This window comes from Macadamia integrifolia, chromosome 14 (genome assembly GCF_013358625.1).
Source record: "Macadamia integrifolia cultivar HAES 741 chromosome 14, SCU_Mint_v3, whole genome shotgun sequence".
NCBI classification, from domain to species: domain Eukaryota; kingdom Viridiplantae; phylum Streptophyta; class Magnoliopsida; order Proteales; family Proteaceae; genus Macadamia; species Macadamia integrifolia.
The window spans coordinates 8,795,636-8,820,518 of record NC_056570.1 but is presented as its reverse complement, the minus strand read 5'-3'; the positions used below and the strand labels follow the sequence as shown (position 1 = coordinate 8,820,518).

The window sequence follows — 24,883 nt, the reverse complement described above, 5'->3', positions numbered from 1 at the left end:
ATATTGGGTGAAAGAAACCTACCCATTTGACGTAGGAAACATCAGCGCGTGGGTTAATGAAAACACAGACGGGAACATCTTCAAAGCACACAAGGGAAAGGAATGCTGCTGCCAATGCTGTGTGGGCGTGAAAATACCTCCGTATCATACATCATACTTAACTTGCATGGTAGTTCTTTTGATAACATGGAGGCATCTCAAGGTATTAGACAAGGTATAGAGATCTTTTGTTATTTAAAGGGATTAAAATTGCAAGGAGAAACCAGTCCACAAAACACACCGCATATAGGATACCAGAACCACATACTCCACCATATTGCATGCACCTTCTCAGTCCTACCATTTCAAATCTGTTGCCACAACCTTTTTAAAGCAACTACCTCCCTAAATGCTTCATGACATGATGGCTCCTTGATTAGACTTGGCAGTTCAATCCAGCGTACAATGTACACACCAATCTGCCACCTCAAACTTTCACTGATCAACCATGGCCCATAATTTGGATGAACTGGAATTTTGAGATTCTTTCCTCAATGAACTGTAGTCACAAGGAAAACCCACCTTCTGGATCTCCAACTGAAATGCCACATTCCAGAAATAGCTTAGGTGAGGTTTCCCAGTAATGACTGCCATACCATCTTACCCAGATACTAGGGTAGAAAGAAGGGTAGCTCTCTCTCTCTCTCTCTCTTTCACCTGGCATCACAAAATTAGCTGCTTGATTTGATCAAACTGGCTTCTAAACTAACAAATGTCAGATTCAAATCCACTTGGTACCATAACCTACACATGGCCCTTTGTAATCACAAGAATCCTTTCACATTACAATTAAAGACATAAATTTCCAATATATTCCATAGCATTAAAAACCAGTATGTACAGATTACAAAATCAGGGTACTGCTATCAGTGCATAAACAAGATGCTCATGGAGCATCAGGGTCTTGCAGAAGAATCAAATAAAAGTCAACTAAGAAATAAGGAACTCATTTATAACTTAAAACCCCAAATTTCAACAACCCCCCAAAAAAGGAAATAGTTGGTTCAAGTGGTCTTTAATGATCAAGCCTATAGAAACCAAACCGATTGGACCAATTAAAATCGAATCCATAGAAATCCACACAAAACCAATTAAAAATCAGGAAATTTTGAAAAATGCTATTAGGCCGCAAAGCGCATGCTAGCACCTCCTTGTGTCTATTTAGGAAGAAGAATTCAGATCCCACATAATCAAAATCACCAACAAGAACATATAATCTGATAAAAAGGAAAAATAATTCAGATCCCACATAATCAAAATCACTACCAAGAACAACCTAACTAAATTTAAACAAGTTAATATAGTAAAGGAAGAAGAATTCAGATCCCACATAATAAAAAGTCTGACTAGAACATTAAAAAAATCTCAATCACTCCATTGATAATCAAAGCATATGACAGAAAAAAAAATACCACTTCAGTTTCCTCAATGAATCTAACAAGAACAAAAAAACTATCAGAATCCAGAGCCTGGGAGAGATTTGAAAGTAGGCGCAATCCAATGTCCCTGCAAGCATTTACTTTTCCAAGGTCCTACTTGAACAGATAAATTCTGTTTTTTCACCACCGGAGAGTAGACAACAAGAGAGGACTCAATATCCACAGGAATTTTTTGAGCAAACACTCCCTTCAATACACTTAGCAGGAATGTATCACGACCAAAATTAGCCACAAATGTGTAATGATCATCCAAACAAATCACGCCCGAGATATCATAAGTAGTTAATAAAGTAAATGAGAAACCCATGGACTTGCTACCCTTAATTAACCATATAACCAGAGCCTCAGAATAACAATCAATTAACCCAAGAGATCCATCTATTTGAATTAAAGATAGTCTTTCTCCATACTCTTGAAGAGGATATTGATCAATAATCCAAAACTTTTCACTGTGAATGTCGAATGCAAGAATGTATTCGTGGCGAAGCGAAGAATTTTCGATGAGCCAATAGAGTGTTCCATCCAAAAGAACTGGATCAGTTTGATGTAAATACCTTAAAGATTCTGGGAAATCTAAAAATCTCCATGAACTATTCTCTGCACCCACTGTAATTATCTCACAATATGTAACATCACGGTTCTTGTTTAAAGAAAGTCGAACCACTTTATATTCATTGCTTAAGCTATCAAAGCCAAAACCAACAGTACTGGTAATTATATCGTTTGAACTTGGGTTTGTGGTGTAAGTGAACAACTTCATCTCCATCATCTTCTTTGTAATGGGATTATATCCCTGTGAAGTGGGCAATTCCATACTCTGTTTTGTAATGGGATTACAGAGCCATATAGTATCAGCCCTCCCTGTTGTCAAACAGAGAAAGCCATTGCAAGAACCCACAATAAGGAGTTTTTCCTGTGTCAGATCAAGATTTATTGATATGTGTTTGGCATTCCAAACACCTACATCAGGAGTTACTATAAGTAAGCTACTCGTCTCATTGTTGGGTGTTCGTAATGGATGAAGAAGTAGACCGGAAGGTGGATGTATCATACTTTTAGTGAAATGGAGCTTGATGAATTCAGAATCATGTCGAAAGCTAAACCAGAGCTTGCATACACTCATGCAACGGAGGAGATATTTTATGGGAAGTCTAGAAAGAATGTCTAAAACAATAGGAAAAGGAAGATTCATGATCAAAAAGGTATCCATACCTCTTTTCTTCTTCTTCTTCTTCTTCTTCTTCTCTTCTGGCTCCTCTAAGGGAAAGCGAAAGAGGAAATGGGCAAATCTAAATCAGGTAGGAGAAATCCAGAAACTCTCATATCAGGATCCATAATCTGAATGGGAAGAAAGACTCCTATTTCAGTTCCGACTCTTTTATAACTTCCATCTCTTTAAAAGGATATAAAAGAGAATTGGTCACATATCGGTTTACTTTAAAAATATATATATATATATATATATATATTTTACGATTTTACCCAAAAACGATAGTGATAATCGATTTGAATTGGTCACATATCGGTATCGATCTCCACTAATATCGATACACTATGACCCTTACGTGACATGGAAATATTGGGTTTCTACGATTTTACCCAAAACGATAGTGATAATCGATTTGAATTGGTCACATATCGGTATCGATCTCCACTAATATCGATTCACTATGACCCTTACGTGGCATGGAAATTTTGGGTTTGTGTTTGGCGGTCGCTGTGAAGGTGTCAATTTAGAACCAGCTGAAATCGAAATTGACAATTTAAAATTGAATCAATTGTAAAAAATTGGTTCTATTTTGATTTTAAAAATATAGTTTAATCAATTTGATTTCAGTTCTAGAGTTAAATCTGTCAATTTGAACTAAATCGAATTAAAGCGAGCAAATGAAACCGAATAAAATGAACCCAAACCAATTAAATCAAGGGCAAAGGTTGGCACGCATGGAGCTTGCGGTTCAACCAATGGAAGAGTAGGATGGTAGTGGCAGGGGTACTTATCTGGGCATGGTGCTAGTCTGCCCGGTCTTTACCCTAAACCAAATAAATTGAATTAAACTGAATAAGAACCAAAAATATCGAATCAAACCGGTTTGAAAACTATTCAGTTAAAAGACTAGGTTTTTCGACTCGACTCACCTTCTTCAAATTCGGTGACTTTGGATAGTCAAACCATACAAGGTGAATCTTGTTTGTTGCTAATTTTTCTAACTTTTACTTCTTCTCCTCCGAGTTAGTAGGGATTGAGGCTATGATTATTTCCTAGATAAGAAGACAGAAAGGGGATAATATTGAAGACAACAAATAAAAAATATAGGGTATTTTTTGTTTAGTTGTAGACCAAAATTATGGTCTTTGTAATCACAAGAATCCTCTCACATTCCAATTAAAGACATAAATTTCCAATACATTCTATGGTATTAAAAACCAGTATGTATAGATTACAAAATCAGGGTACTGCTACCAGTGCATAAACAAGATGCTCATGGAGCATCAGGGTCTTGCAGAAGAATCAAAGAAAAGTCAATTAAGAAAAAAGGAACTCCAAAAACTTAAAACCCTAAATTTAACAACCCAATGTATTTAAGCATCTTTCTCCGAATATAGAAATATTACTAATGGCTTTTCCATTTCCATGAGAAGATGAAATCTATTGAAGAAACATGTACAACATATAAGGTTGGCTGAAAACATAGGGAGGTATTCACATAAACAGACAGGATCATGCCTGACAAGTAAGTCAAATTGACTTTAGCAAATCTAAAAGAAAGCCCTCAAATTTAACCAATAGATCTCCAACCCTTAGAAGAGAGGATGGCTTATGAGCAAATACATGTACAAAGATGGAGAATCTTATAACTATCTGATGTGGGAATAGCCAAAATCCACAAGATGAGAGAAAGAATGAACAGAAGCTGATTTCCTCTGTAAACTCCTCAGGCTTCAGTCATCGCAACTAAACCTTATGACAGCTACCTGGTGTTGGCAAAGACACATCATTTTCCAGCATTTCACATTAATTAGACACCGAAAAAGAGAAGCAATCCAATTCTCTTAGTATGATAAATCATCTAATGATCTGTATCCTTGAATCTAGATATTGGGTCCAGTAAGGTTGATTGGTTACCATTATTATCGATTATTATTTGCTAATTGGATATAACCCCACAAACTTACCCCAACTCTCCTAGAACTTAAAGCATCGCCGCCACCGGCAAGCTCAAAGCTGGCATTGTTTAGCACGACTTCGATTGCAATACCCTCCTGATGAGAAGTTGCACTGGCAGTTGCCACTGAAATATCAACACTACACTAAGGTCATATATAGTCATATACTGTCATCTAGTTACAGTTACAGTTACAGTTACAGTTAGATTTTCATAGTTAAAAGTTTGCCAATCATTCAAGGATCCAAGGAAAATTTGCTTAGTTTGTCTACATAAGGACTCAAGGATTCAAAGTTGGCTGGTATGTTAGAGAATTCAGAAATAATAAGAACCATGTATGATAACTAGAATAATTAAACAAGATAATCTGATAAGAAGGAAGAATAATTCAGATTTCACATAATCAAAATCACTAACAAGAACATATAAAATAAACAAGTTAATCTGATAAAAGGAAGAAGAATTCAGATCCCACATAATAATCTCTGACAATAACATATCAGAATCTCAAGCACATGACAGGAAACAAAATAGAAGTAGTCAAATCCAATGTGTACTTAAGAACATTCGTCTATGAATCAAACAGACATGTGTACTGAGGTCTAACTATCTATCATAGCTTGAGAGGTTTGAGGCTCAGAACCATCCAATGTCCCAGCAATGTAAGAGTTTTCCGATGAACAGATAAATCCTGCTTCTTCAACACTGGAGAGTAGAGAACAAGGTAGGACCCATTATAAGGAATTATTTTCCCAACTTCTAGCAGAAATGTATCATGATCAAATTTAGCCACAACTTTGAAATAATCTGTCCTATGAACTACTTTTGACATATCATAAGTAGTTAAAGTAAATGAAAACCCCTTGGTCTTGCTACCCTCAAGTAACCATATGTACACAGATGTTCCTGGATCTTCTTCGTCTTCGTAATCAATTTTGGCAAGAGATCTATCCATATGAATTAAAGAATCTCTCTGTCTAGACCAATCTTTAGGAGGAGGACATTGATCAATAGTCCAAAACTTTTCACTGTCAATGTCTAATGCAAGAATGTATCTACAGCAAAAATGTAATTCTTCAGTGAGCCAATAGAGGGTTCCATCCAAAAACACTGGATGTGTTTCACATAGATATCTTATAGATCTTGGGAAACCATCTAACATTCTCCATGAATTTTCGCCCACTGTAATTATCTCACAATTAAGAATATTATTCATCCTGTCTACAGCCAAAACCAACCTTGCTCTTTATCTTCATTATTGGTCTTAAGGGGGGCATGGGCAACATCATCTTCTGTTTTGTGATGGGATTACAGAGGAAGATTATGGGACCCATGTTGGTGTATGATGTCTTGTATTCCGTCGCAGTTTAATCCAAGGAGTACTGGTGCAACACTTAGACAGACAGGATGGCGGTCCCGCTAAACGGTTAGCGGGCCGTGGAGGTTGCAAGGGGGGCAGGAGGCCTCCCTGCATAGCATGGGGTGTAGGGGGGCGCAGCCTCTTGCTCAAATTTTTTTATTTGAGGGCAATTGTGTACTTTTCGGATTAGGGTTTTTTCGCTATATATTTGTAGCGAGGGTTTCTTTCTCTGTAATGCAAGCAATACTGAGAGGTGTGAGGATGAGCGTTGTAACCCTATTCTCCATTGATAGTGAAGCAAGATCTCATCTCACCGGAGACGTAGGCAACCTTTCCGAACCTCGTAAAATCCGTGTGCATTGTTTGTTTTATTTTTCCATTATCTTCTGCATTGTTTTAGGGTTGCGTTTCTACAACCCAAACCCATATCATCCTCTGTCATTATCCAGAAAAAGCCATTGCAAGAACCCACAACATCAGGGTCGGTACTCCCTTTCAGTTCAAAACCCATTGGTATATGTTTAGTTTTCCAGTCAAGGCCTTCTCCTGAAGTCACCATGAGTAGGCTACTCATCTTATGGTTGTGTGATAGTAATGGATTAAGATCAAGACAGGGTGTTCGATGCATCATGGATTTAGTGAAGTTCAGAATCATGTCGAAAGCTAAACCAGAGCTTGCATACGCTCATGCAACAGAGGACAGATTCTATGGAAAGTCTAGAGAAAATGTCGAAAAATAATGCAATGAAGGAGATTCATGATTAATGTGGCATCCATGCCTGCTGCATCTATATGGTTCCTTGCTTGCTCTGTGATTTCCATATATCAGGATTCAAACCAAAAACCAAATCCAACTCTGGACTGAATATTCTAAATTGAACCAAATTGATTATAATATAGTTACATCATGGATTTGAAATAAGTGTTTACAATTCGATATGGTTTGGATCTAGATCTATGCCAAGAACTGGTGGCATGACGTAATTAATAACTTAAATCATCTTATAACATTATACTTATATTCTAAGTTTAAAACCCTCTTTATTTTAGTTATGTCTTCTCTCTACAGTTGAGAAGGGACCAAGAGAACACTAAGAACTTACATTCAGTTTTTAAATTTATGATACAATATATCAGCATATTATAGAAAACTTATATTCAGTTTTTAGACACCCAAAATTTTATCTATTTTATGTTCTTTAATCTATTTAAAGTGAACTTGAAACCAGAACCGAACCATTTACTAAACAGTTATGCGATTTCAGTGTAAATGGCTCGGTTCAGGTTTGGTAAACGATTTTGGTTTCAAATTCACATCCTTACAACCAAGTTGGAATTGCCGCATCTGAGTAACGAAAAGTTTCAATAATGGAATGGGGTTGAGGTAGGTCGGGTGAAGTATCGGGTTTTTCACAAGTTTTGCCCCTCCCATTTGTTTCTAGAAACAGAAAAACAAGATTGATTTGTTTCTTCATTCTTGTCTCTAGATATAGAAATAGGCATAAATTTATATTTCTATTTCCAAAAACAAGTGGAATGAAACAGAAAAATCAAACAATTTTTGGGGGTGTTTTTCCGTTTTTGAACACAGAAAATTGAAAAAACACATTTAAGGAAACAAAATCAAATGGGCCCTTAGTCTGCTGTAGGAAACACTCATACTCTACAAACTACAAATAGACTGCTCTACCCCCTTGACTTGCACTGAATATGCTCTAGCGTGCCTTCCCAATGATCCATTATTCAAGGAAGTGTAGTTTCTCTTTTAAGTCAAATACTTCTCTTGTTTTTCATTAAAAAAAGAAAAAGAAAAAAAGGTATCCAAACACCAACTAAATTAAATTGTTTACTTCGTCCCATGGTGTCATTGTTTTTTTTTTTTCTTTGAAATTTACCACGAGTCAATAAGGAACCCAACTCTTCAGATCATACGTATCACATAAACAAAACTTGAAACCCAATCTTGTGGTTAGAGTTTCTGAATATCCACTCTGTATTTCTGTCACTTAAGTGTACCTCATCAGGGTGATTCTTCAATGGTGGACGTGCATTCCAAATTTCAAAACTTGGCTATTTTTACCAGAAAGGGAGGGTACCAGGGGTAATTTAAAACTTCAAATTGACAGGAGAGGAGATGTGGAAATTTGCTTCTCAGAGGAATCAGAAAAATATTTGGAATAGGAGTTTTTGAGTACATTTAAAAGGCTAATATAGGGGAATGATAATAGTTAGCCCATCAATAATTAGGGTACACCACCTACCAATCAACCAAGCAAGCAGACAACCACATACCCACTCCACCATGTTGTATGTACCTAAGTCCAACCATTTAAAATCTGTTCCCCCAACCTTTTTTATAGCAACTACATCTCCAAATGCTTCATGACATGCTACATGGCTCCTTTAATATTGGTACACACCTTCAACTGCCACCTCTGTGACATTCACTGATCAACCATGGCTCATAATCTGGATCAACTGGAATTTCTTGAGATTCTTTCTCACTGAACTGAGTCACAAGGAAACCCACCTTCTGGATCTCCAACTGAAATGTCACATTTCAGATTAGATTAGGTGAGATTTTCCAGTCATGGCTAATTATAAACTGTAGTAATCTTGCCCAGACAAATGGTTAAAAGGGTAAGTCCAATTCAATCCAGTTAACTGATAGTCTGATACCATCATTTACATATTTCAGTAAGCTCACTCTGATTCACTTTCACCTGGCATAAAAACATTTAGCTTCTTGATTTGGTCAAACTGGCTTTTTATTTGTTATCAAATGTCAGATTCAAATCCACTTGATACCAAAACCTACACAAGGCCCATTGCAATCACATGAATCCTCTCAAATTCCAACTGAAGACATATACTTCCAATATAGTATTAAAAATCAGTATGTAAAGATTACAACGCCAGGGTCCTGATACCAATGATAAACAAGATGCACATGGAGCATCAGGGTCTTGCAGAAGAATCAAAGAAAAGTCAAACAAGAAAAAAGGAACTCATTTATAATTTAAAACCTGTAACTTTTATCTTGAGACTATTCAACTATAATTTCCTTCAGATCAAATCACCCTTTACTTAGGCTTTAGCATAAAATCCCAGCTCCTCCAATTAGTTTTGACTAATCAGATCACTTGTCCTACAACTAGAATGACATGAGTAGTGAGTCAAATTTTACCATCACAGAACAGATAATAACTAACTACCAAGTTCTGACAGTGTAACCAACGTCTATGATATCACTCAATCTATTATTTAACTATTCTAATACTTAACAAGGAAAGAAAGTAATATAAAAACTTCCAAAATTTTGGCAAAATGGAAAACAAGTTGAATTGAGCCAATCTTGGTGTCAGAACTTTAATTACAAAAGCATGAATCTCATGGTTTTCAGTTAAGATAGAAATACTACAAATCCTTAATAATGCTTGTTTTCCCTATCACCATTTTCTTGGGCATTAATGCTTCAGGTAAAACAAATATGCTAAACTGTCCACTCTCACTTTATCCAGCAAAAGGGGGGGAAAATTTTCTACTGCATATTACAATTGCTATAAAACAGTGGAAAAGGCCTCAAAACTGCAATAGATTTAATTTCAATCTACATTTTTCATAAACAAATCAAATGAAGAAGTAATGCTTAGAGGGATTTTAGGCAGTAGGCACATATTAGATTGCAAATGCAATCAAAGCTTGAGTTAAGCTTTCTCTGTGCAAAAGGACATGGAATTGGTGCTTAGAGGTGGTCAAAGGCCATTCCAGGGGTTCAGTAAATGATTAGTCAAAAAACCTGCAACTCTCTGTTCTCTGTGGACTCAAGACAGTATCGCCCCAATTTCACAACAGAAAAAAAAAAAGGAAAAAATCAATAAGAGGATAAGAAAACATGTACTGAATCTAATCATCTTTCTTCAAATATAGAAACTTTACTAGGGGCTTTCCATTTCTGCAAGAAAAAGAAATCTACTGAAGAAACATGTACAACATATAATATGGGGTGAAAAAGTAGGGAGATTTGCACATAAACAGACAAGATCATGCCTGCCAAGTGAGTCAAATTGAGTCAGCAAATCCCTCAAATTTAGCTGATAGATCTCCAACCCTAAGAAGAGGATGACCTATGTGCAAATGCAAGTACAAAGATGGATAAGCTTATAACTGTCCGATGTGGGAATAGCCAAGAACCACAAGATGAGAGAAAAAATGAACAGTAAGACAAATCATTTCCATCATCTCATATTAATTGTACACTGAAAAAGAGAAGGAATTCAATTCTTTTAGTATGAAAAATCATCTAATGATCTGTATCCTTGAATCTAGATACTGGGTCTAGTAAGTTTGATTGGTTACCATTATCGATTATTATTTGCTAAATGGATGAAACCCTACAAACTTACCCCCACACTCCCTGAACTACATGTGGAAAGGATTGAATCTCCTGAATTCCTTTAGTAAAGAAACCTGCTTGGTCCTTTTCTGATCTCACAAATTCAACTGAGAATTACATCATTATCTAGTATTTATCTAGGAGGTTGTTTTTCTTCTTCTTTATATATATATATATATATATATATTGTGGGTGGAGAGGGGGGATGGATTGTCAAAACCTGCCATTGTGTACGTTGTTATTAACCCATTATAAGAGCTTGGCCATCATATTTATGAGAAAGATACTAATCAATTTTGCTTCCTCTTCAGCTTTTCCAACCTAAATCTAAAATTCAATCCCAAATTGAATTGTGAAGTAGAGGTTTCTTCTGTTCACTCTTAAGATACGTCAACGGCTACAAGAGAGTGAAGACATTATGTTCATCAATTCAGATTGTTATACAAGAACTAATGTAAACCAAATATTTCCCTCTTTCCTCAGAGGCATGACCACGGAAGTCCTCATCAAAGCCACACACATATTTTTTAATCCTTTTACCTACAATTATATAGACTTTGCAGTATGTATAAACTGACATAATCTTACACTGGCACACAATTTACTATCCACATTAAAAGTTCAAGTCAGAAGTTAAGACTTTCCTCTATTCAGCTCATACTTTCTCCACTCTTTACATATGTTAAAAAGAATAAAAGCCTTACGTTTCTTCTATGTTGTTTGATGATACAAGGGAGTGTCTGTCAGTCCGTTTAGTTTAGTTTCCTTCCTTTGCACCAAAAGATAGAGATGAAAGAGAACAAAAGGCCCATATAGCCCATCAAGGAGATTTCAAAGAGAAAGCCATGCATCTATATGACATCCAAAACTCATCAAATATCACGATATGCAAATTGGATCAGAACTAGAAAAGTGGCTCACACAGAAGAAAGAAAGGTGGAATCTCCATTGGTATTGATAAAAAAGGAAAATATAGATTGATAGCTTAGAGATAAAGAACGAGAGTAGGACATATCCCAGCCTTAATAACTTTTCTTATAGGAAAGCAGAGGGCCAGAGCCCGCCCTTATGTAGTACAATATTTCAAATAATTAGCTATATGCAGGGATGGAGTACTTAAGTTGACTCAAAGAACAGAGGGTGAAACATAAAGCTCACCAGGAGCCATACTCACACAAGTGCAGACCTGGTGCAGAGGATTGAACAAATGATGTTAAAAATGATTCAGAACCAATTGAATAAGGAATCTATACCCTCCAAAATAAAGAGAGGGACAAAACATTCAACCAGACAATCTCCCCCACCCCCACCCCCGGCCTCCAACCCGGGGGGGGGGGGGGTGGTGGGAATCCAATGGTAAAGTTCCCAATAACCAATCTTAGTGGGATAAGCAAACATGAAGCAATCAAGCAACAACAGACAAGCTTCCAAAAGATTATACCCATATTCTAGATACAGCTTGGATCTATACCTTTTTTTTTTTTCTTTTCCCTTTTCTGGGTAAACTTTGATCTATACCTGAGTGGTACACAAAATTAAGTAGATTTCTCTACAGGAATCATAGTAGTTTCAGCACTAGATTTACAAAGCAAGAAGTCCATTAACAAGTAAAACACATCAGGAATTAATTGAAAGGCCCGTGAATCAAACATTTCGATGATTTCAGGTTCAGATCCTCAGGCATAAAGGAGCTACAAGACCCAGAAAGGAATATAGAGAAACACAGACACGGAGAAATACCAACAATCACCACCATCCATTCACCACTTGGGTGTATCTGTCCTTGATCCACCTAAAACTCTTTCTCAAGGATCCCTTCGCCTTCCCCTCCACAGTATACACCTTATAGCTAGCAACCCTCTTCTTCCTCTGCAGTTCAGGATCATTAAAGCTCCAACCTTTTAAGGACCCAGAAGTGCTTTTCGCTTTCTTGAACTTCACCTCTTTATCCATCTGGGTTTGATGTGCAGAAGAGGCATAAGAAGTACTGTAACATCTAAGATCATGCATACCATACGAAGTGGGTCTGCCTCCATGGTAGCTCTCCATTTGCATCCTCCCATCCCCACATGAATTAGATCTGAAATCTTCCATTAAAACTCACAGAAAGATCGAAAGATGTGAAGGGGTTCCGAATTTCGAATGGTAGTGGAGGAAAAAAGGTCGGGGACAGGGGAAAACACAATAAAGATAGAAAAGGAGAGCAGATTGGAATGAGGAGTTGAGGACTCTTTGCCCAATTGGTCAAATGGGAACAGCTCTATATGCCGTTGTGATGCTTTCACTGAAATGTTGACCTTAATAACTCTGAAGTGGGTGGACGCCCACGGGGATTAGTTAAGAGTGACTGTCTGAACGGCCTCCATAACTGTATTAAAGCAACTAACCTTCTCTCTTAGTCTTAAATTTATTTTATTTGAAGGTAAGTAGATTTTCAAATTATGTAGCAACATATTATTGTCAAGAGATGCTTACCAAACAAAATAAAATGTCAATAGATCTTAGTATCTTACCATCCTTGCATGCTTTCTAGATACACGAGGGAAATAATAGGATGGAGAATTTACTATCACTCTCCTACACTTGGCCTATATTTATTAAAATTCTTTTACTTTTTACTTTTTTTTAATGAATTTTTTTTTTTTTTACATTTCTTTCTCCCTGCTATTTCTAAATACTTAGATTACCCTTCATTTTTACTTGTAACCTATTACAATTTTTTCAAATTGATTGACTCAAAACATGGTTTGAATCAAACCACTAAGAAGTTTTGTCTCATCCAATCATCAAGGATATTGTAAATTCAAAAAGAAATAATTTTGTATCCGATCTATATCTATATCGGTATAACATGTTCTAATTGGGTACCACACGTTTTTTTATTTTTTTTAATCCTTAGATTGGCTACGATCGATACCAATTTGATATCGATAAAAAAATAGATTGCTAAATATGTGATGATGGATGAGACAAAAATAATAATAAATAAATAAATAAATAATATCCCTGATGATTGGATGAGACGAAATAAAAAATAATAATAAAAAATAAATAAATAATATCTTTAACGACACATTAGCTAGTCAATATCTTTGATGATTGGATGAGACAAAATAAAAAATAATAATAATAAATAAATAAATAATATCTTTAACGACACATTAGCTAGTCAAAATCTTTGATGATTGGATGAGACAAAACTTGTAAGTGGTTTGATTTAAACTATGTTTTAAACCAATCAATTTGAAAAAAAATGTAATTGGTTACAAGTGAAAAGGAAGGGTAATCTGGATATTTAAAAAAAATAGGAGAGAAAGAGATGTAAAAATAAAAAAACAATGGAGTTTTAGTAAATATAGGCCAATTGCAGGGGAGTGATAGTAAATTCCCCTAATAGGATTTTATCCTCAATTGTAAAATATGTGTATTGTAGTGAAAGATAAAAAAAAAGTACAGTTATAAATTTGTAAGGAAGTGTTTTCTGTAGAGAGTGCAGTTTTTGTGCGTATGCAAGGATCAATAGGAGTGCATGCTTTTACGAACACTAGGATAGCCTAGTGATAGTAGCTTCGGCTAGTGGAGCCGACACCCAGGGGAGGAGGTCGTGGGATTTAACCCTATAGTACGCATTGTGTGAGTGTGTATGTATGTGTATTTTTTTATTTATTCTATACCCATTCGAACTGGAGATTGTGTGGATTAGGCGCACGGCAGTGGGTTGCTGTGTTAGTCTCCTTGAGAATTAGTTGAGGTGTGCATAAACTGACCCGAACACCTTGATTAAAAAAAAAAAAAAAAGAATGCATGCAGAAATGTTTTCAAAAGAATCATTTTTCCCTTCATGAAAACGGACTAGTCAATTCACATACATACATTCAGGTGCAGGAACCGCACTACTCCATATAAGGTTTTTTTTTTAATTAGTTTACACCTAAAAGGAGTAAAGGTGTATCAATAAGCAAATCCGAAAGTTAAAATTAAAAACTTAGTATAAAATTATACATTGAGTGGAGTACTACATGGCATAGGTGTGTAATGGAATCTCACTTTTTGGCATCTTATTGACCACTTGATAGGGTGGAAGTATCTCAACCATTTGTTAGTGTGCGTTGCTCTACATCGAACTTTGCGATGCTTTCACTATTCAGGTCGCCTAAGAACTACTGACCTAAAATGGTTTTGAAGAGGGTGGATGCCACATGGATTAATTAAAGTAATCATTAAAGTTAAATGGATAGTAGAATAAGAATAAGCTATAGGTGCAATTAGAACATGTAATTTTTATTTTTATTTATTTATTATTAATTTATTATTATTATTTTTTTTGTGGCAGTGGCAAAAACTCCCAAAAAAAAAAAAAAAAAATCAATTAGGGGGAAAGAGAGTTTTCAAAATAATTTACTATTATTTCAATTTTAAGGAATATTATTGTATTTCACACTTATCAAATATATGTGTGAATACAATTTATCATTTTTTAGTGAAAATACAATTTTATCAGGAAGGAAAACATGTGCTACAGTTAAGGCTATGTTTGATTGTAAATAAATAAATAAAAGAAAAGGAAAATTTTGAATTTGAACAAAGAGATAGACCAAAAAAAAAAAAAAATCCCAGTACATCATGATGAAATTTACATAGCCTGAAAAGTTATAAAAAAAATATATATATATATTAAAGTCATGATAGAATTTTATACACGCAATCATTTACATGTACTATCTACCTATAAAATTGCTATATCAGTATTCCATGTGATTCAATGAAGATGGACCACTTTGGAAAACTTACTAAAGTAGACCGTTCAAATTCCTAAATATATATATATATATATATATAGAGAGAGAGAGAGATGTATGATGCTTGCATCTAACTGTATGTTAGTTAAAATACATATATGACGCTTGCATCTAACACACCTTTTTTTCTTTTTTTCCTTTGTTTAGTAATGGTTACTTGTACCTTGTATCAAAGCTACAATAGGAGAAGGTTTTTTGTTTTAATTAAAAAAAAAAATTGTCACCAAATACGAAAAGAAATTTTCTTCATCCACCATGATGTGACCTTATGACTGAGCTCTTCGGCAAGTGTGTTTCATCATTAATTCCTACCCTTTATCATTTGAAGTCGAAGCATCCTTTCTCAGACCAATCCATAAGTCAAATGTTGTAGTTTAAGATGTTTTCTCTTCATTGCGGGTGAAAGGAATCTTGATCCTTTTATTTTATTTATGTAGAAAAGAACGTTGCCCGCTTATGTATTGTTACACCGAGACACAGGCGAGCATAAAAAGACCTCATTACCCCCACCTAGATGCCTCTATGTGCCCTCCCATTGGCCTGTGTACTGGCATAGTAGCCGCGCAAGTGGACAAAGTTCTCTTACACTTTTTTATTTATGAATTTCATGTATGTAGTTAAAAACCAGCATCTCTACACACAAATAGAAAATTTAGCTTTCCTTTTACCACTGGCTTCTAATCGAAATGTCCCAACGGTCCATTTAATAAATTCATTTCCTTTAATTTTAAAATTTTGATTAAATTACGCAAGCCTCATTAGATTACAATAAAAAAAAATAATTATTATTTTCCATCCCACCCCCCCCCCCCCCCTTTTTAGGGTTTTCAGTGCCAAGGATCCACTGTGCTATGTCCAATGAAGTTGTGAATTACTGTAAAGTGTTGTTTATGTGAGATTTATAAATTCCTATAATCTATTTCTCATATCTTTAATATTTGTCACTTAACAATTTTCTTTTATGGATGAACATTTTAATTAGTCTTTTCTATCGATCAAAGAAACTTTAAATTAAATATATTTTTGTATGTGACAATGTATGGGTCTATAAACTATTTGAGTAGTTTTTAGTATTTTTGTGATTAAAATGAAGGTAATTTAAATAAATGATGGGAATATAATTCAAATGGCCCCTAACATAATATATTTTTAATTTATGCCTTCTCTTAATTATCATTTTTTTTTTATGAGAATGAAACGAAATATTTTATCATATATGCAAACATACATGTTATTATTATTTCAAAAAATTGATTATCAATATCAACATAATTTACTTACTCATGCTTACTCTATTGAGAATGGAAGTTTTCTTTGAAGTCACATTATGTAGAATAATGAATAATGAATAATATAATATTATTTTAGATTTTCAAATTAGATATAGGAAAGTCAAGTCAAATACCAATTAATTTAGAATATATTCCATATGTTTCATGCTAATATTACTCAACTTATAGTTTGACCCTTTCATTGTGATATATTTTGGATGATGATTTATTTCATCATAATATTAATATTGCATTAACTTCTTGTTAGAAATGATCAATCTTTATAATTTAAGGAGGTTTCTAAAATTAATACATTTTTTGAATAATGATAAAGTATGCATCAAAAAATAAATAGCATCAAAAAAGAATAATGACAGGTGAGCTAGCTAGTTAACATTTTATATCTATAGTTGAGGAAAATGCCAATGCAAGAGTTAGCATGGATTATTACAAATGCAATGGTGAATCACCTATGGGATGCTATCACTGTCCTACTTTTTATTTTATTTTATTTTAAATAATTTATAAATCATGTAGCAGTTTTATTGATGCTGAAAATACGTTGTAAACCACATAATCATCTAACCGTGAATTGATTTGCAGTTTTTTTTTTTTAATTGATATTTCGGTCTAATTTCATGTCATTATATGTTAGATAATAGTTAACAACAAAACCAGTTATAATCATAGTTTGAAAATAAAGTTTTTCAACTCAATTCCTTCTTTTCAAAACTTAATGATTTGGGTGAATTATGCTTTTTTTCTTAAATTTTTATTATTTTTCTTTTTCTCCTTCTCCGAGTGAGGAAGAATTGAGATTATGATTGATATATCCCAGGAGAGTGATCACTCTTGCAGAATGAAATTGTTATCAGATGAGCCTAGAGTGGTTTTTTTTTTTTTTTTTGAATATTAAACGAGCCTAGAATAGTTGCTCTGGTCGGACTTTTGGATTGATAAATCGAAGTTTTAAGCCATCATCTCAGGCGTGGAGGTGGAGAATTTGATTTTCAAAGCCAACAACCATTTTATGTAGCTCGGTTTTCTTAACGTTACATGTGATAATCATCCAAGTATCAAGCCTTTATATTGCCCTTATGATCCTAGAAAATTCTTTAAACCTAAAAAGCATTTAATATAAGTGGAGACTTTATTTTAAAGAAGGGCCCGCTGATTCCCATTTTCTCGCTGCAAACAACATATAAGCGGAGTACAGCTCAAGCAATGGTTTCTCCCCAACTCCCCGCCCCCAAAAAAATAAAATAATAATATTAATAAATAAAAATAAAATCCTAAACTGGAAAAGTTAACCATCATGGCAAAATGAGCATTTTGGGGAAGCTTAAAAATTCAGTCACATTCAGTTGGGTGCAGTTTTCTACCCAAAAGAGGAGAGGAAAAAAAAGTTGGTGCAGTAGATAAGGACCTATTATAGCAATGAAAAGAGAATCCACACACGATCGATGTGAAATGAAATCTCTCATGCCATGCCAATTACAGCACGGGAAAGGTATGAAAAACGCACATGCCAGGACAAAGGCGACAACGTGACAATAATTTTACACAAGCCATCAGGTAAGGTAGGCCAAGTTAGCACCCATATGTCTATTTCTCTACTGCTCATTATAATACTATTTCATCCCACCTCATTGATGACTCTGAACTACCAAAACTTTTAACCCCAAATCTTTTACAGCATAACATCGTGCCTCAAACTACTCCCACTCCATGGACAAATTGGCCAACTTTGGAAGGTCTAGGGCTTATTACTGGGAAAGTTTTCTCCCTGTAATAGGTGCATCTATTGTTGTGATCGAATCAGATTATGACACATGAACAAGGCACTCATATGTAGGTCCCGCACAAGAGTGAGTCCCTTCGGTGCGAGAGTCAACGTTTGGGATCAAAATCTTCTCTAACGATTCTTCCTCCACTCCACTAGACACAGGCACACTTGAAAGAGAAGTCAAATCCGTTTGTTTGAGAGATAGAAAATGTCACATATTCAAACTCCACCCCCTCTTAAATCTCACATCAACGACCTACTACCCATATCAGCCAACTGAGGACACTTCAATGATTTTCACCTGTTGTAATTATCCATCTCAAGATTTTCCCTCAAATTCTAACCTCTGAAGATACACGACCAACGCTCCACCACCAAGCCGTAGAGGGCTGTAGAGGGGCTGCAGAACCTTCAGTGGCATATCAGGTTGAGTCGAGTATCCATCTCAATTGGTTGCAGTTGTATAAATCCATCAAATGTAGTGATGGACACACCCATATGACAGCAAATGAATTTAAGACAAACTACGAATTCCGTATATTTACAGGTTATTCAAGAATGATCAAACAAATGAAGATCTCAGCTTTGTAGAAAATTGTTACCAATGAACCATCCTTGATGGCTTAACATTAGACGAATCAACAATGGCTTCCATCAAATAACCATTCAGTAGTGAAAGGCACGATCCGGTGAAACGAAGATCGAAGCAGCATGGAATCAGATGAATGAATGAAAACGAACTATACTGCTCCGCATCATACAATGGAGGCGCTGAGAGATTTACCTCCATCAATTCTGCTGTTTTTCAGCCAATGAGATGCATATCAGATCACTTGCTTACTCCATTCTCTTTCCGATTCATCACATCATGGTAATACAGAAGCACTGACATTGGTTGACCAAGAATGCTGAAGAAGAACCAGAAGACCATATTCCCAACCTGGCATCGAGCAGCAATAAGACCAAATTTAGCTGCCATGCATATTACCAAAATTCAAAGAGGCACTCAGAATGTTGGTTAAAACTGAAACGTGAGGCCAAACTGGAGACAAGACCAGACACCCCCTCCCTTCCTCTTCCACAATTGGACTTATTCCAAGAACCGGATGCACCTACCCCATGACCTCCTGATCGTTCAGGGTTACAGAAATCAGGATCGGATTGGCAGATTCTGTCCAATTCTCAGGCAGAAACTAGGGTTTGGGCATACTTGGGATGATTCTTACCTATTCCGAACTGGATTGGGTTGGAATCAGATGGGACCGATCCGGATCTTGATTCCAGGTTTTTAAACGTGATTGTTACTAAATTTACAATGTAAATAGGATGGGCTCCACATGTTGAGGAAGACAATGTGGCTCCTCAGTTTTTTTGCATGCCAAACCTGCCACTAGTGCCTAAAGGCTTGCATAAAACCATACCAAGTAGGTCGAGGCTAAGCAGGCTGAAGTCTAAACCTGATAGTTGTCATCCCTACATAGCATTAACATAAAGACCTGCACTGTTTATGTTATTGATGTGTGCCTTGTCAGTTATAACCTATCCATCCTCTTCATGTAATTGAAGTCTTCAAAGGTTCCCCTTAAATAGATGCACCACCTTTTGCACATGGGACAACAACCCAAAATCAAACCAGAGAGTGGATTTGATTTTTGATAGGCATTGAAACAATTGCAATGGCAAGTGAAAGGTCAATAAATTAGGGCAACTAGGGTGATCTACTTGGTGCGGTTTAGCTGAGATGCAATATCCAAGAGGTGCCCGCTGCAACTCATTCAGGGGGATCCAAATTGTAGGCACACAGAGATTCTATGGCCCATGCAGAATAGCATGAACATCAGTTAGACCAAATTGTGCTCTTTACAGAATCTCAACTGCAAACTCTAGTCTGCCAGCCCCCTAGCTCAATTGAAGGAGACGATGCATCTTCAGTTTGCAGAAGTTGAACATATGTTAGGGCAAGATTTGATGAAATAGTTGAGAAGAAAGTCCATACCATGGAACTCCTGAATTTATTTTGTAGGTAATTTGTGATGAGGACCAAGGGAACCTGATAACAAAACAACAACAAAAGCACAAGTAAATCTCTTATCTGGTATTGATTATTGCCACATCAGTGTTAGCTGGAGCAAATCATTTAGATTCAACACACTGTCTTTTCATGGATTCTATGTCATCAGGACCTGCAATTGTATACCCATAACTTTTAGCATGAAGAATGCTAGCCACATGAATATCTAAAGTGGGAAGAGATTGCACACCATTAGTCATATGATACCTGGACTCAGAGGTACTTGTTACTTTTTGAATCTGCTTACCAGGACTAACAACTTAAACATTAGGAGGAAAAGGAAAAAAAAAATTTCAGGATCACTGGTGCCCTAGTTCTCAGTCAAGAAAAAAGAGGGCAAATTACCAGAACTCTCATTCGCAGGAAATAAAAAAGTTTACAGATCTTCAGTATCTTCTATTTTTTAATCTTGATCTGTTTACTCTGTTACGTATCATCAGCGATTTCAGGTGGCATGTTTCTTTTCGGGTTCACCAGTTGGCGACTCAGCTAAGAAGCAAAACATCATCAATAAAACATCACACCCTCAAGAAAATGTGTACAGAATTTATCTCTAAATAATTCATGGCTAGTCCAGAGATGGATTTTTTTATCTCTCCTCCCTTTTGTTGTTGTACTTTGAAATTGCAATTTTTGGAGTGTCTTGGAATTGCACATAGCATAGGACTTCAGAAAGGTTTTTCTTTTGGTCAGGTGGTGATGCAGGCTTCCTGCAAATCTGATTGATTCGGTTGGAATAAACCTAAACTCGGAACCCCAATGGATTATATAGGTCCTAAGCCTAAATCTTTTTTATTACATTACACGCCAACACAAAAAGGTCAGATCGACACCTTTCTCTTTGCAACTTGCGATTCCCTGTTTCTGAGTTATCAATCCATGATCACATCTTAGACCTTCTCAGTTTTACCCCTTACATCTATTAATTTCTCTCTCATCCCTATTATTTTCTGTCATTCCCCTTCCCCTTCATCAGTCTCTGTTTCATTCACAACTAGAACAAATCTCTTTTCACCTTTTTTATTTCTTTCTAAATATATTATTTTACTGGTTAAAAAAAAAACGATAGGTTTTAAAGAGACCAGCTGTCATCATCCAAGAAATTTAAAGGTAGGTAAGGGCTAGCTTCCCGTTAAAACAATACTAAGTTTTGGATCCAGATCTCCTTGCTCATTAAAATGAATTGATGCATAAATAAAAGAAAGAGAAGAAGATATTGTAAACAATAAATCACCTGAAACATAATGCCTATGAAAGCCCAAAACTTGAATATGTGGCAGGGCACCCCAATACATAACTGTAAACATACAAAACATAATACCAATATCAGAAAAAAAGGTAATAATAGTGACCATAGAGACTGTTAAGTGTCATTAAGTGTTACCGACAGTCTAGGGGTATATTGGGTATTCTGTAACTAGTAAAGGGTAATTCTATACTGTTTAGTTTTATTTCCTTTATTGTAGTTGCACCTCAAGTGGCTATATAGTATTGATTGGGGGTATTGGCTAGCCACTCTATTCTAGCCGTTACTTCTCTTCTCCAATCCTCTCCATTTCACTTTGGTTCTTCTTCTCCTCTTCCTTAGCTTCTGTGTGCTGGTTTCTAGTTTGATACTGTGACAGATACCATGTCCTTCTAGATAGTTATCATTCCATAGAATGATTAGATCTTCTACAAAGCCAATGACACTTTTTTTTTATTTTGTTCGTGTGTGTGTGGGGGGGGGGGGCTTACGTAATAATAACTTGGACCAATCAATTAAAGGGTACACCTCACTAATAATTCCTATCAAGAATTGTTTCATCTCTTAACAAGAAAACCAAAACATTGACGATATAGATTCCCGTATGTAAAGTGGAGCTTTTTCATCATGATTCTGTCATTGGTATTTATTTAAAAAGCCTAACTAGCTTAGTTTACAACAACTGTTTTGGACCTAGCAATGGCCTCAAGGGAATCCCGCCCCATCTCTTAACAAGGGTAAAGAGAAGTTACAAATCCCTTCTTATTCTTCTATAATCTTCTGTGTTTACCCTTGTCTTCATTTTTACCTTCTTGGGTGTAATGCAACAGTTTCGAAGTAAACAGAATAGTTAAAAGGGGAAAGAGAAATGTGTAGGAGGTGTTTATATACCTCAGGTTTGTTAGGAGAGGAAAAAAACGAATTTGTAAGAAATTTGGTAGTTAGCAAAGTTCGCTATTGAGAGGGGGTGATCTGTAAACTATTAAACCAGGTTTGGTGTCTGGTTCAGGCAGTGGGAAACCGAGCAAAACCCCATTTTACCATTCATCTTGTCATGCTTTAAGACTATGGTCCAATACCATGTCCAACAGAAGTGAGAAGAGAGGGCCCTTACTTTGTCCAATAATTACCAGATATAAAAAGATGAAAAACAAGGGGGGAAAAAAGATAAATGCCTCATCATAAGATCAGTTTATACTCCTGCTAATGTGCCTGATAATGTGAATAATTAGACCAAAATTATATAACATCAATATACCTCATGGAATATGGCAGAGAGAAAGAAGACAATCACAAGGGTAACTTCCTGGTATCCAAAACAAACCAAAGAAAAATGACTTAGTCAAACTAAGGCCAAAGTATTAAAATTGAGCATTACATACCAAGAGTACTACATTCATAGCAATGGAAATGAATAGAAAGATGAAATGCGATATTATTCATTCATGTAAAAGAAGATCATCTAAGAAACTGTGGGAAAAAGAGTTAGCATTGAGGAAGTTTCCAGGAGAAGGTACTACCAAACTTCTTTTTATGACTAGATGAATCATCTGAACAATTGAACAAGTTGGGCTTGCTTTTCATGTCATGCAGGAATTTATGATCCATTTATTCCTATCCTTATACATCAATATAACAGTTCTTTTGTCATATTAAATTCATTTCAACAAAAAAATATACAAGCCATTTGAGACTAATATTCTGCTGAAGATGTCATGTTATTTTAGTTGCGTGAAAGGGTGACATTCAGGGTTTGCAAGAAAAGTAGAAGAGAAGAAAGAAAGCGAAGAAAAAAAAAAAAGAATGGGGTCTTTTCCTTGTGCACTTTTGCTATACCATAAGGTTTGGCTGAAAAGTCCATATAATAAACACATATGAATCAGTGGCACCCATACATAGTATGTTCTCGACACTCCACTCTTGATGGTACACATATATTGCACATGGTCAGCTTTCCCGTCTACCATATAAATATGAATTACACTATCTTTAGTCAAAACATTAGCAGACTAGTCTCTTGATTTTATGCGCTTGTGTGCAAGCATTTCCACAATTCAATTCTTCCCTAGTGGTTTCTTTGACATAAATACATAATGCTGTGAGTAATACCAATAGCATCATAACTGAAAAAGCTTTCAGATATTGTTAACCATCAACCCGAGTCTCTCTCAATACTAGATCAAGCAACCGCAGAATGTCTGTTGCTCCTCCCAGTATCTAGATATACTTCTGAAGAGGTGCAATATCTTGGGTAGATCTCCTGTTTATCAAATTGCCTGCTCAAGCTGCATCATTATCATGGCTCTGCCCTCATGCAGCCATGTTTAGTATAATCAAAGACCCCTTTCTATATCAAGGGGGATCACGCATAAGCCAACTTACTACACTCACTGCAAATGTGATGTCTAGGTGAGTGGGTAACACACACACACACACACGTAAGAATATATATATATATATATATATAGCCACACACCAATCCCTGATATCTCTATCAATCAGAGAATGTCCATCATCATCAGCTAATTTTGTGATTATGCTCACAAAGTGTGTGATGGTCAACAACCGTGATCCCACTCTCACTGAGAAGATATATTACTAGAGAGGACAAGTTTTCTAACTCCATGATTTCAAGTTCCTTCACGACCTAACCCTCCAATTTCATCATTTATTTTTAGCTATTACTTGATAACATTGTAACATCCACAGAAATTAGGGAGTGATTTTCCTTGATAACGCCAATAAACATGTGCTACCTGACTTTGCTTGGAGTCAAAACTTCAACATTGCCCCGCTAAATCTGTCCAAACAAACCTTAAGGAATTTGCATCAGCCCTTAGCCCCTTAGAAAGACTTCCCAGCTTACAAACATTTCCAACCGCTACAGAAATTTAAACCCAGCAGACATCCTAACATATACATACTATTTTAAACTCCCCATAAATAAAGGCACTGTTCATATCAAACTACTGTAGTAGATGGGAAGTCCTAAACAAGATTCATGTACCAGAGCGCAAATAGATTGGGAAGGCTTGCTTCAGTTCATCACTTCATCTCATTGAAATAAAAGAATAAAATGGGATAGAACCTTGTCTTTAATGCTTTGGAGCCAGAAAGGTCACCACTTCAGGAGGAGAGGTTGAGAACTCCTGTTTTTATGTTTGCAGCCATTGCTTGAAAATAGAGATTCTGAAAACCAAGAAGAAACCTCTATTGGGTGGCTATGAAGGCAAATGAGAGGACAATACTTTGGGCTTTTGTCTGTGAAGTGTTCAGTAGTTTTTCTATTTCTTAGATCATGTCTGACGG

At 35.8% G+C, this 24,883-nt stretch overlaps 3 protein-coding genes across 7 annotated transcripts in view; all 3 read right to left on the bottom strand.

Moving 5' to 3' along the window:
* Positions 1–1,393: 1,393 nt before the first annotated feature.
* On the bottom strand, positions 1,394–2,695 carry LOC122061470 (putative F-box protein At1g32420). The gene has a single exon (XM_042624737.1). It carries the CDS (start codon positions 2,686–2,688, stop codon positions 1,495–1,497), a length of 1,194 nt encoding a protein of 397 aa, XP_042480671.1. The 5' UTR covers positions 2,689–2,695; the 3' UTR covers positions 1,394–1,494.
* Positions 2,696–8,140: 5,445 nt separating this feature from the next.
* LOC122062055 lies at positions 8,141–12,700 on the bottom strand. 4 transcript variants are annotated; one of them, XR_006134790.1, is made up of 3 exons: positions 12,142–12,700; positions 10,056–10,132; positions 8,859–9,153 (listed from the first exon to the last, which is right to left on the bottom strand). XR_006134790.1 is itself a non-coding variant. In XM_042625692.1 (2 exons), exon 1 carries the CDS (start codon positions 12,493–12,495, stop codon positions 12,148–12,150), a length of 348 nt encoding a protein of 115 aa, XP_042481626.1. In that variant the 5' UTR covers positions 12,496–12,700; the 3' UTR covers positions 8,141–8,550; positions 12,142–12,147. The 4 variants fall into 4 exon arrangements, 3 of the variants coding, with proteins under 3 accessions (XP_042481626.1, XP_042481625.1, XP_042481627.1); XM_042625692.1 differs by lacking the exons at positions 8,859–9,153; positions 10,056–10,132 and adding an exon at positions 8,141–8,550; XM_042625691.1 differs by lacking the exon at positions 10,056–10,132 and having other exon boundaries at positions 12,142–12,698.
* A 5,725-nt stretch (positions 12,701–18,425) lies between these two features.
* The window catches only part of LOC122061644 (diacylglycerol O-acyltransferase 1A), a 28,919-nt gene continuing 22,461 nt past the window's right edge, over positions 18,426–24,883 (bottom strand). Inside the window, exons 13-16 of one of the 2 annotated variants that reach the window (XM_042625056.1) lie at positions 22,833–22,880; positions 21,563–21,625; positions 20,254–20,307; positions 18,426–19,197 (exon numbers count right to left, since the gene is read on the bottom strand). In XM_042625056.1, the coding sequence (XP_042480990.1) occupies positions 19,087–19,197; positions 20,254–20,307; positions 21,563–21,625; positions 22,833–22,880 (276 nt within the window). In that variant the 3' untranslated portion in view covers positions 18,426–19,086. The remainder of the gene's footprint in view (positions 19,198–20,253; positions 20,308–21,562; positions 21,626–22,832; positions 22,881–24,883) is intronic. The other variant, XM_042625057.1, reaches the window with a different exon arrangement.

Excerpts from the sequence above, each read along its gene's own strand:
- LOC122061470 (XM_042624737.1), bottom strand. The coding sequence starts at position 2,688 with ATGGATACCTTTTTGATCATGAATCTTCCTTTTCCTATTGTTTTAGAC.
- LOC122062055 (XM_042625692.1), bottom strand. The coding sequence starts at position 12,495 with ATGGAAGATTTCAGATCTAATTCATGTGGGGATGGGAGGATGCAAATG.